The sequence below is a fragment of the Neodiprion virginianus genome, chromosome 6 (assembly GCF_021901495.1).
Source record: "Neodiprion virginianus isolate iyNeoVirg1 chromosome 6, iyNeoVirg1.1, whole genome shotgun sequence".
Lineage (NCBI taxonomy): Eukaryota > Metazoa > Arthropoda > Insecta > Hymenoptera > Diprionidae > Neodiprion > Neodiprion virginianus.
The window spans coordinates 26,711,490-26,724,507 of NC_060882.1; the positions used below are offsets into that span (position 1 = coordinate 26,711,490).

The 13,018-nt window shown below is 44.3% G+C and overlaps 1 protein-coding gene across 2 annotated transcripts in view; it reads right to left on the reverse strand.

Moving 5' to 3' along the window:
- LOC124307839 (semaphorin-5B) overlaps window positions 1–13,018 on the reverse strand; it is an 85,478-nt gene that overhangs the window by 32,389 nt on the left and 40,071 nt on the right. For both annotated transcript variants that reach the window (XM_046769981.1, XM_046769982.1), the window contains one exon: window positions 6,218–6,337. In XM_046769981.1, the coding sequence (XP_046625937.1) occupies window positions 6,218–6,337 (120 nt within the window). The remainder of the gene's footprint in view (window positions 1–6,217; window positions 6,338–13,018) is intronic.

Here is a 13,018-nt window from a genome sequence, read left to right on the forward strand (position 1 = left end):
CTGCAAGGCGACTACCGGCGCACAGGGTTCCGCCTGGACTTATATTTAGCCCGACATGCGTCTCGGTTCTCAGCAACGTTGAAATCATCCCGAGTGCATATTCACCGGCACAGCAGCTCACGACTCGAGTTGGCGTGTGTCGGTCCAAGATCCGCGATGCTTCATATCCGATCGAGTAGCACCGAAGGATTCCCAAGACCGACCCCTCGCTGGAGGCTAAACTATCCTGAACCATTGCTGCTTCGTGTACGCGGGCATGTATAATTAAACCCTGCATCCGTTCGCGGTTGGTTTAACGTGGGTTTTTGATTACCGACACGATCGGGATGTTGTTGGCATCGTACGTAGGCATGTAGCGTATAACATAGGTATAATGCGTGTACCTGGTATACCCCATCTTCTGTCCCTAATTATTGCGAAGCCCGTCAGATTTGTATCAAACCACGAATGAGTGCGATCACGCTCTTCTCATACCGGCTACGAAACATGCTCATCACCAACGTCCTGTACACTAGATTCGAATCAGCTCGTCACGTCATTCGTATCTTCGGTCCAACGGCATGGATTTCGGCAAACCGATACGGTCGTCTGTTACGTAATTAGCGACCGAATTTTATCGGTGGGAAACATCGAGTACGTAATTTCTACGGGCGTATGCAGGTTTCGAATTTGCGAAAAAGGAATCGCTCGTTCAGCGATACCGGGAGGAGATACGCGAATGGTGAATAAAAAAGAAAAAAAAGAAAGAAAGAGAGGTAGGCGAAGCACTGCCAAGCAATCCTAGACGGTACCGTTGAAGCACACGCGAGCTGTAATTAAGGAATGGAGTTGTTGACCGTAGTCGAAAAATTCTATGAAAAAGTTTTTAGTTCTCGAAGGCTTCCCGTTTAATTCTCGAGGTCGTACCTTCTTCGTACGTTCCAAAAGCGTCGGTTTGTAAAACGATAGAGGATGAGGGGAGGACTTGTGTGGGTGTGTATAATCGTACGACCTTTGGAGCTAACGATAAGGCCCTCTTGTACGTACAGTTCCTTTTCACATGGCCTGAGAAAGAGAGAGAGGGCGGGAGACAGATAAAAAGAGGAGTGAGTTTTTTAGTTTTTCACTCCGTCGGTCGGCACGGAGGCGCTGCAGGTCGATTTTACCGCACGTCCAGAGTCTCGGAAGCAACGCTCGGCGTGCCCTCGTGGCTCAAAGACCAAAGACTGCCTTCTATGGCGTTCCATAGAGGAGTGGAGGTGAAGTGAACTCAAGTGGACTCGCCTGCCGTCCCGAGTTTAGTACACAAAAGGGCCCCGCGGTCCCCGTCCCTGGGCATCATCGACATGCTGCGGGGGCCCGCTGCCATGCGGCTATACGTGCTCTGCCCGGCTAACGACCCTGCAACTTCATTTTATATACCACGGGCTCCCGGCACTCGACGAGGAGAAGAGAAGCGAAGAGAAGAGAAGTTGAGGCGACGTTTTGTTTTCTACCTCAGGGATTCTTCGGGAGAGATAAGAACACACGGGAAGATAAAATGCGGATACACTCGCTGCAAGCTGCGGCTTCGCAGCTCATCCGAGTCATCCGTAAATGAATCCTCGCTCCATTTTTTGCCAATCTGTATAATCGATTCAGGATGTACGTGACATATTAATTATAGTACGTACGGACAGCCGTGATTGTCGATAATATTTTCGCTGGTCATTACGCGCAACCAAATCAATTTTGCATCGTTACTGATCCACTTCTTTTTTTTTTTCATGAAATCATCGGCGCAACGACAAGAAAAAGAAAGCGCCATGCGAGGTAGAGAAAAACGCGGGGGGGGGGGGGGGGGGGAGACCAGAAGGTACCGATCTGTACGTACCTACGTACTTATCTACCGGCACGAGGTATTAGGTTAGTAATTGAGGCACGGAGCTTAGACACCTGCTAGCATCAACTCCGGGGTCATGGAATGACTCGGCGATTTCGGCCGGTCTCCTTAACCACCGAGACGCTCGTGACGTAACTAATAGCAGGGCCCCGGTCCCGAGGAGGCCTGCCTCCCCCCGCCCCTTGGGCCAGTTGGCCAACGCGTAACGAGACCAGCTCGGTAAGCCTCGAATTTTAAGATAATCGGAGAACCACGACGTCGCCGTATTTATCCCCGCCACCTTACACCGAATGCTCGCCTCGGATTCGGCGTCTACGCGATGCGAGGACTTTCAGGATATCGGGGACCGGAGGATCGAAGGGATACGATTTGTCGATTTATTTCTAATTTAAGGAACAGAAGATACCCGGTATTCCTTGTATGAAAATTTAACGACGATTTTTTATACAGCGGCTGACCTATCCACGTCTATTCGGTAATTTTATTCGATCTTTGAGTTCGATATATTTTCCACTCTCTTCGTTTCTTCGGAACATATTATCGATATTTCGCCCAGAGGGGGAACGAAGTGAGATCCAACAGCGTTGTTCCCTCTTGATCGGACGAACACCTCGTTCCTGTCCGAACGGAACGGCCGTTCCCCGTGAGATATTGCTCGTAGGAGATCGAGGTCCGTCGTTCCCTGCATCTCGCGGTCCCGGAAAGGAATATCGTAGGGCACGTGGGCGATGTTTAATAGCGATTCACCGCGCGGGAGTTATGAATGGGGTGTGATTAAGAAACCACCGAGGAATGTCACAACAAGCTACCAAATAAATCTCTTCCCGCGGAGTGAAAACGCCACGTGCGTCTTCCGCGGTCTCCCTAAACCCTGAACCCGTAAGACGCGAAGAGCCGCGTTAAAACCGACGTCGCGTCGAGTCAACTCGAATAAATTGGGCGATAGGTGGGAAACGAGAGGAAAAAAGGAGACGGAGAGGAGTGGAATTAAAAAAAGAGAAGGGAAAAAAACTAAGACGACAAACGACGATAAAACAGGGAACCGAGGAGCTGGTGCCACGAGGCCGGGCCCAAAAGGCACAAAGTAATCCCGAACCACCCACCGATCTTCTCGTCACGTGGTTGCAGTAGGCGCGTGCCAAACCCGTCGCCCACCTTTTCGACACCCTCGATTCTCCCCGTGGAACACCGCGAACTGCAAATTTTATCTTTACTACAATTTTTCTCAGTGATTGTAACAAGTTCGCGAACGAAGAAGAAACTTGCAAGTCCAAGTAACCGGTGATATAGCAAATCAGGAAACTATTACAGTCACTTTTACGCAAATTTATAATAACGAGTAGGCACGCGTTAAACGTAATAAAGTCGTGCATTGTTCTTTTTTACGCTGTTCAAACTTTCAAAATTCTCTTTCGTCGGAAATTAAGTCGCTCGTGAGATCTGAATTTTCATACTGAAAAAAAGGCGATTTTTTTTTATTTCCGTTTCTGTTAGATTTATCAGATTTAAATAACGAAGGGTCCTGTATGAGTGAATGAAAATAAGCACCGATACAACGCCAAGTAGAAAGTCGCCGATTTCCGTGTGAAAGACAATAAAATTGTATTCATTGTCAATCGTAGAGCTTTGAGTTACGTTGCGACAATAAAGCAACACGTGCGCAATTATACACCGATGTATAGGTATGTTTATACCATACCTGTGTGCACCGAGCTCACCTCCACCTCCACCTCGTGGGAGGCTCTCAGAGATCTTGCTACACACTATCGATTAATCCTACGGATAAGCATCAGCTGTGTGCCGTACGATGTGCGTGTATGTACAATATGTTTGTGTGCATAGGTGCATAAGCGGAGGAGAGAGATTGTTTAAAAGCAAACACAATGCAGCGTGGGCTAGCCGACTGCCCACGTGTATTTAAGGTACCCGCGTCTTCACTTTTCAGCTGCATCGCGTTTCTCTCCGATATCGAAATTCGGCCGTCTCGTCATCTTCAATTCGTTTTGCTTCTATTTCTATGATTTTCTCAATATTCAAGCACTGCGCAAGGTTCGATCTTATCCTTATAGGTACCTCGACAAGTAGTTAATAACCGAATTTTTTTGGTAAATTTTGAATACGTGTTCGATATGAACAAGTGATTTATTTAATTATCGTATCCTGGTCTTGTATTTAAACGAAAAATCGAACAATTCGAATACATAGTTTATATCAATAAATTCATTTAAAATCATTTTCAGAGTGAATTCATTTTAAAACGAACAAATTTTATTCAAATATGAATCTGTTACAGATAATTATTCGACAGTCTTGATCAGAAAGGTTAAATTCAATTTGATAAAAATTCATTCAACATAGAATCAAATGATTTCATCTGATAGAATATAATTTTTTAATTACGTTGCAGCTTCGTATTCGAATACTGTTTTTTTTTGTTCGGTACGAATGTGATTCCAGTTTCTTCGAAATCTCGTAAAACCTGAGCGAATTGCAATAATATGCAAACGAGACTGAGAAAATTCAGTCTGGACCGGCGTAATAAAATCGACGGTTAGAAGGTGGAGGTCGAGGATCGTGCAGAGCGGCAGGACACCCCGGGGATCAGGAATCGGACCGTATGAGATGCGGATGGTTCGAGAGCGTGTAAATAAACGAATGATTTACAGCCAACCATCGAGGATTTACAACGCGGGCATAAATGCATCGCATAGATATACGTTTATGCACGTGTCATTTCCTCGGCTTTGAGCGAGAAGCTCGGAATCTTTCACAACCGCAAGATGTAAACTTACACCTTTCCGTTTTTTACAACAATCATTCTCTGGGAGAACCGGCCGTCGCGGTTTCGTGCAGACTTCACGACGACTGATTTCAATATTCTCAATGCGGAATATATAAACTTTAAACTCATGAATATTCCGCAAGGGTCTCCACGTATTAACGGTTCTTCTACAACTACCCTTCGTTCCGAATCTCGATCTCAGGTGAAGTTGACGTAATTTATACCTCGCCCCTTTGAAATACTCTCGTAACTTCCGAACCGCATTCGCTTCTAAGCGTAACATATCCGTTTCTGCGCTTCTTCTTCTAGAGGTTAATAAATTCGTACAAGGATCTGGCTCAGATTTTGCATAAAAATGTTTCTCACGTTGATTTTACGAAGTTGTGATTGATTCGAATAAACTTGGCAGGATTTTTCAAGGCGCTTCAAGAGCTTTAAAGCGTACTCCAAAACCTTTCTTGAATTTCGGCAATTGACAGAATTTTATAGAAATTTTACGAAATCTTACAAGGTTTTGTTACATCGAAGGAAAGCAGGGATTATTGTAGAATTCAGTCGCAATAAAATTTCAATTCGAAGCATCCAAGGCTTCGTTATTCATAACGATATGGATATTTCAGTTTTACCGTACTAAAATTACCGCGTTAATTCCAGATTACGTTCAAGAGTCGTGCAGCATGTAACGCAGTTCACGGTCTCTCCTGCTCAGAGTGTTGCCCGACAGCCTTGGCACTTAAGTGTAGTAAATACCCACGTTTAATTATATATGGCATAGCGTAAAAGGTAACCAGGTGCCATAAACGGTGGTCACATATTATGATTGAGAACACACGGTGTGCATGCTTTAATCGATGAGATGAACGAAGGAGTTAGATAAATCGCGAAACTCCGTTAAAAATTAAGATAACGCGTTGCGAATAATCGGCCAATTTCATAATCCCAATTATTACGACATAAATTTTTCAACACCCGTTAAAAACATATAAACGAACGTAAATATCCGCAAGAAAAAACATCACCGAATATAAAAAGGGATGAATAAAATCGATGCGAGCCGTTTCATGATTCGGTTCGTGAATTTGATTATTTCCTCGGTGAAAGCTGGATTTTGTTGGAACGGATTGAGCGACGACCGTCCGACGGGAGGAGGTCCATATTTTTGCATCCCGGCTTTTACCTCGGGCGATTTGCATAGTGCAGTCAGCCGGCGGTCATAATATGCATAAGCTGAACGGGCGCGGATGCAGGAGGTTAACGAATCAAAGTGCAGGATGCGTTATTATATGGATAAAAAGCGATGTAAATCGAAGGTTATAACGGAGCGCGGTGCCTTTGCGTCGAGTAGCCCTCGTCGTCGTGGTCAAGATAATCCTAATTAATACGACTATTAAAATTTACGAGGTGCAGCCGCGCGTTCGAATCGTTAAACCGAAGTTCACGGCGAAGACAGCGATAAGATTACTACTTCTCTGCATGCGTGCCTGCAGCGAAAACACTCTTATCTCAGCACTAAGATTAGTTACGACGCTACGCATTTTCCGCATCTCAATTATTACGTCTACGTGTTTCCTCACCTTCGTAGGCTATGTGTCGAAAGTCCTCGGCAGTCATCGCTGAGACGAGAAACTGCAGCAGAACCAACAGGCGAACCGTTCCTTCCATGGCGTTAAAGCGTTGTCCGTCTTCTTCGAACCCTGAAACACGACAATGTGAAAATTATCGATTAGTTTCCTTTGCGGGTATAGGAAAAAACGTCGAATAATCATGGCTTACAATCAACGACTGCTCGTTTCCTCGTATCTTTTTTTTTTTCGTCGAATTTACATCACATCGGTTCTATTATTTTCATTTCAAAGCGGTAGGTCAAATGAGACGTGCAAGAGACCGCATTGCTCAAAGAGCCGTATCAATTTTCTTGTTGTTCGTATAAATAATGTGATAAATCGTATCGTTGTTTTTTTTCTCATTATAATACGTACTTATAATTTACTACAAGCCTACAACTGTAGTATAATATTGGACGTGCGTAATATCAAAATAGTCGATTTGGCAAAGTCCGTACCGATAATACCGTACGACTGATTTGTTTTTCTTAATTTTTTTTTTCTTTTTTTACTTACAATCGATTCAGTCCAACGTATGTGCGGTACGCGTGATTACATCAGCTGATAGATTCGATTCAGGATTACAATTCGATACGTACAGTGACCAGAACCAGTGTTTCTTTTTCGTGACGTTCGAATTCGGTACAGTTGACAAAATAAATTTCTATTATTCATGCTCGTTTCCATCTCTTCGAAAAGGGAGAAAAATCTATCCGAATCGTCGTTTCGTGGGAACCGATACGCCTTGGATGTATATAAAAATCAAATCTAAATCGAATAACCCGATCGAAGATCGCTTACGTGTTCCGTATCAAAACGTCGAGTTGCATCGGTTGGAAACTGAGGCGCGTCAGACAAGATCGAAAAGAAGAAGGTGCATTAACGCTTATTTTTTGCGATCGTGACGGTGCACGCCGCCCCCTGTGTTCCTCCCGCAGTAGCGGTTGATTATCTGGCCTGCGTCGAAACGTGGCCGAGAGCAAGGCTGAGCCACGAGGCTATGGCACTAGGATAAGATGGAGTGCTGGATGGAGCCGAGAGGCTGTGCCGATGAGAGTTGAGGCGTAAGGAGCAGAGAGCGATTCGCGGAGTCTAGCCGAAGCTAGGCGAGTCTGCATCGCGGTGTTGCAGGATCAACGACCTGCGGCGGATGGTCGCCAATGAGCGTTATATCAACGCCGAGCCTTAACGGACCTATGCTATCTGGGAAGTCGCGAAAGGCCGACAAGCGACGACGACGACGAGGCAGCGATTGTCTCTTTTGTCCCCGTGCAAAGATGGGTATAAAAGAGGATCAAGTTTCCCCGCAAAATGGCCGTCCTTGCTCTCCGCTTGGGTATAATGTAACGTATAATAGATACGGCGCAAAAACAGGACCCGCGAATGCCGTTGTCTAACGGATCGCGGATGTCTGGAGATCCGGGAACTATCCCGGCACATTCGTCTTTGTCAATCGCAACAATGCCGATCTTACGAACAATTCGCAGTTCAATTCTTAACCTCCAAGGACGCTGAGCGTATCCGTTCCATCGATAAACTTACTTGGGAAATTTTATTTCGCTTTAGGGTTAACCCGTTAAAATTTAAATTATAAACGTTTATAGGTGTGAGATACCGTTGACCAATCGATCCGTCAAGGATAATAGCGATGAGTTTTATAGTCATAAGTGAAACGGCCATACGCTGTTCTTACATAAAATTCTTGCAACGACGAGAGTTTATCGAAATTGTAGAAAATTCAAAAGATTTTTAGCTTCTTTGTTACTCAAAATGGCCGACGCGCAGCTCCACCTCATAAGTTCAACCCGCTCGTTCTATCGACCGGATTGTACTTCGACGAAACCAATAGTTTCTATTTTTTCAGAGACTGTGACGATTGACGAAAGCATCCGTTTCGTTTGTAAAAAAGCAATTTGATGACCATGATTTGCAGAATGAACATGCGAGCGATTCGATTTCGCAACGTCACTACTCGGAGTGAAACTTTTGATAAATCGGATCAGATTCATCAATTGTCTCATGAAAAGCAATATCGCTACGCTTGAGATGCGGGAACTACAAACTGTCAGAGACGATCGACGAATCGAGTCGATACTTAAGAACATCACGTGACCCTTTGCGCCCTGTCACACCGACAGTCGGGGTATTTTCCAACTTGTAGAACTCGAAGTCTATGTATAGACCGTAAGCCTTGGACTCTGCTGCAGCCGAGTATACGGAAGAGCGGGGAAGAGAAAGGCTAATGAGTAAGAGAGAAGCGAGAGGAAAGGGAGTCGGCCTCACGTGGTCTCGGATATTCCGGGTCGACCACGGCGTGAGGGATTCGTCTGTTTAAGAATCACCCCGAGATCACTCGGGGAGGAGGTGAAGTTCCGTATTTCTATCCTACGCTCACCTCGGCTCTTTGTCGCGATATGCGGCAGGTTTATTCCGAGTCGTCGCGTAGGTCCGGCTCTCACACCATCCTGTCCCAAGCCTTTTAAAAGACTGTTGCAACAACACTTTAAAGACGCTAAGGTGGTCCCGTTCTCTGTTACACGGATCTTTAAAGAGATCGCACCGAGCTGTTTATTTTCCCTCGGTGTTGTACTTTTAAACGGATGATCCCGCAAGGTGCTCGGCGGCGTTTCTCCTCCTCGAGATACGAGAGGAATAACATAATTGTCTTCGTGGAGAAATTATACATTATCGCTGTGGAATAACGGCTTCAACGTAGACAATGAAAGGTCATCCCGGATTTCACCCCGCGGTTTAATTTCCTTCGATCAAAATGTTTTTTTTTTCACCCCAGCGAAGAAGCTGGATCGCTGCGGCGCCACTTGACCCAAAAGTCGGGACTCGTAGCGATGAGGATCGATCGACCTCTCGAGTTCCCTGGTACAGGCGGTCTGCATGGTGAAACGGAGCAGCAGAGCCTCTCTGACAGATAGAAGATAAACCCCGGACAGAATTTTAATAATATAAAACAGCACGCCGTCATAAACAAGATCCGTTAATGCATCGTTAGGTAATTGGTACCATATACAAGCTGATTCCCTTAATTGGTAGATATAAGATATAATCCGAATACAGCGCCTAGGTTGGTTTATCAAAAAGCACTCCCAGTCTTTCCAGCCACTTGTGGAAATTCGACGAAGCGTTTTATTTATTCGAGGTTAAAGTTACACTCGAACGGAAACGAATTCATCGGTCAAATCGCAGATTATTGGCTCGTTCGCCGACATTACCACGGAGTGACATAATAATTACTTATTGGTAAGCCGAAGATAGTATCTATATAAGACACGATGTAAAGTCGAAACGTGGTATGGGCGTTTAGGAAATGAGAATTACGGTTGGCGAACGAGACGGTACATTAAAACGATTAGCATGACAATAGGCACATGTGTGCCTATATCTCCACGGTCATAATAAGACGTTCGATTTCGACCCGGATAACAATCGGAGTGGATGAATGTAGTGCCGCAGATAGAAACGACCGCGATGATTCGAGGTGGAGATCGTAGGTCCGATCATCCATCGCTCGTGTCCAGCACCTATAACCATGTAGAATATAATAATATACCTCGCGTAGGCTGACCGACGTTGCAAGGAAATGTCGAATCGATCACGACGATCATCCACCCACCGTTAAAAGGCGTAAAATAAGTGTCTCTCCAAGCCAAGCTCTGCCTGCAGCAGACGTATGTCCGCCATGTTGGCAGCCGGCTCATCGTCCGCGTCAAATAATCATGTAAATTATCCAACTCTCCCATACTGTGTTTTCATCATCCGACATGTTATAACGATCTCGCGAGTCAAGTAGCGGGATTGCGAAAATCCACCGAGTCATGCGGTGGGTGTGCGGTGACCCCGAATGAGAAAGAACCGAATCATGACGGCATGCGAGACTTCTTTTATATACTTACACATGCGCACATACGTACGATTCGCACTGTCTGCCAGTACGATAAAGGGAAGGATCGAGTGAGAATCGATCGCGAGTCTTGTGATCGCATGCGGCTCAAAGTGTAACATACCGATCGCCGTGCACGAATATTGCCAAATTATTGTTACGGAACGGCTAAACAATTACAACCGACAAATGTACCGCGTGACTTTTGATACGACGAGGACGGAATGCCGATCATTCTGCTTTTGTACATCGACGTATGTTTGTACAACAGTGGCAGACGGTTCGTGCCACGAACATTCGTACCTTGTACACCTACAAGTTTACACGAGGTAGGCGATACGCGACGATCGAGCTTGGAGAGCTTGTTTTAGGCATTTTAAATATGCGCTTATGGTCGTTCATAAATTATATTATCTTGCGAACAGTTTTTCTATACACAGGCACGTATCAGGTAAGCATGAGTTTACGGATTGGAATCCCACACAGACAGTGGCGATAATGATATTCGATTTCAGGCGTGGCGCCAGACGACGATCTTTGCATTTTTTTCGTATTAATCGAAACCGAGAGTCTAGAGTTTTGATTCAACTGTGGAATGGTGTTCGATGATTTGCGTAAGAATACGGAGAGTACGTATTCGTCATTGAAATTTACAACGACGCGCTCACGGGTGACGATAAAAAGAAATTCTTCTCCCCGTGACCGATTTTTTATATACATAAATGGTAAGTCTTAGGAAAACGAGCCGTTATCCTCACGCGTGAAACACGCGGGTGTAAATCCTATTGACACATCACCGATTTCGAATGTCGCCTAAGCCCCGGGCTTTGCCTTTTCACCTTTAAAACTTGTATCCAAAGCGTAAAAATTTCATAAACTTGTACGATATCCAATAAACGAATTGCGGAAGGAATAAGAAGTTTCTAAATTATCGTGACCATGACTATTATTGTTATATACGATGCATTCGATTGAAAAAAGTTCTCCGAGTCCGATAATCGAATATTGGAAAACTATCTATGGCGAAAAAAAAATCAGGTCTTCCATCGAGGCGAGCGGGTAATTTTATTAGGGTAGGTCAGGAAAGACGAATAGCTGAGTTTTTTGACGTTCGTCACGGGAGTTTGGCCTAGCCGTATTACAAACCTATTAAAATTGTCGACCGATCGCCGATCCTTCAAAGCCGTGAAGCCACGACGACTCGCAAAGCAGATTGTTAGACAGGATCGAGCTACCGATCATAAATACAAATCCCAAGCGGATCGAGGATCGAGGATATACGTACGACTGACGGACAAAGGATGAATTCTAAGTATACCGTCAAGAGGACGAGAAAAACTTTGTCCTCCGCACTGCGGAGCTTATTAGCATAAACCCGAAGAGGATACGCTGTCCCTGTTCGAGGTGATGAATCACCTGCGGAAACGTTGAAATATGGAAAGGAAAAAAGGGTTGCTCGAGGTCCCGGGACACGTGACACGTGACCGGAAGGTGGCGGTTTGCAGGAGACTCAGAGAGGATATGTTCCCTTGGGCGAATACGAGAGGAGGACGAAGGAAGAAGGGAAGATCGGTACAGGAGAAGAGGAGTTCAATCCACTCTCGAAATAGATTCGAGATACGTAACGCCTGCCTCCCTCGCGTCTCACGAGTCTGTATCTTTCTCTCCTCTCTCTTTTTCACCGACGATAAGAGAGGCGAAAGGAGGAGAAGAGAGACTGACTCGTTTATTCGGAGCATTGGAAGATTGACAAATCCCACGAACCGACGGCGAGATAAGTGACGAGAATTCCGTTGGCTGATCAACGCCTCTCCGTAAAGTGAAATATGTTATGGGGTGTGTTACATGTTATTCACCTGCAGCGTGCCGCATCGTCGGCCGGCTTGATCAGGAGTAGGTGAGACGCGCGTACGACGATAAGGCGATAAAGTGAATGTAAAAAAAAAATTAAAACGTGTGTATACGTATACCTATATACGTCAACGAGACGATAACGCGATTGCAGTCACGTTACGAAAGAGGTAGCCGCGCGCTTATTCAACGGTTGTACAATTCTCGGTCCTCTGGAATTACCTTTGAATTTAATTATGTGACGAAAAGATGAAAAAAAAGAAAGAAAAAAGAAAGGAGATTCGAGTTATACCGCAACGCCATTTTTGGTCAGCAAATAAATCAACTCGATTCAATCGGAGCTGATGGTTGAAAAATTATAGCGAAATTATATGGAAATCAGGAAAGTTCAAGAATTTACAAATGATTGAAAATATCAGGTGTTACAAATGATTCGAAAGTAGGATGATACCGAAAATATTGATATCGATTAAATTTCTATAGTAGAAGTTGTAATTGCTAAAATTGGTTGAGTGAATTTTTTATCTTTTATTTTAATGCCCCTTTCGGTTATAAATCTCTTAATAAGTACCGAGATAAGAATCTTATCGCTGTTTACTAACTTTAAGCTTAACACGTATTTGATTAGCGTATATACACATAAATAATAATCTCAGAACAGTCATCGTTATTTTTTACCAAATTTTGTTTGCTGATCAAGGGTTTGATTACCGATTACCCATCATGCTTTTCAAGAATCCAAGTAGATAGACTAATTTTGATTGACATGTGAGAATAAAACCTACTTTCATGTCATTCAGTTCCATTTCACCTTACAAATAGTAGGTGTAATATATCAGAGACCCGAAACGGCAAATACCTACGTTATTACGTATTTATTGTTTGCAAAAAAAGAGAAAAGAAGAATATTGTATAATATTGAAATAAATGCCAGGCTAACGATTGCATGAATTGCGTTAAACAGTGTCCGTATTTGGTGTTCATTTCGTGAGTATACAATTAAAGCGCGCGTATTATACATATAA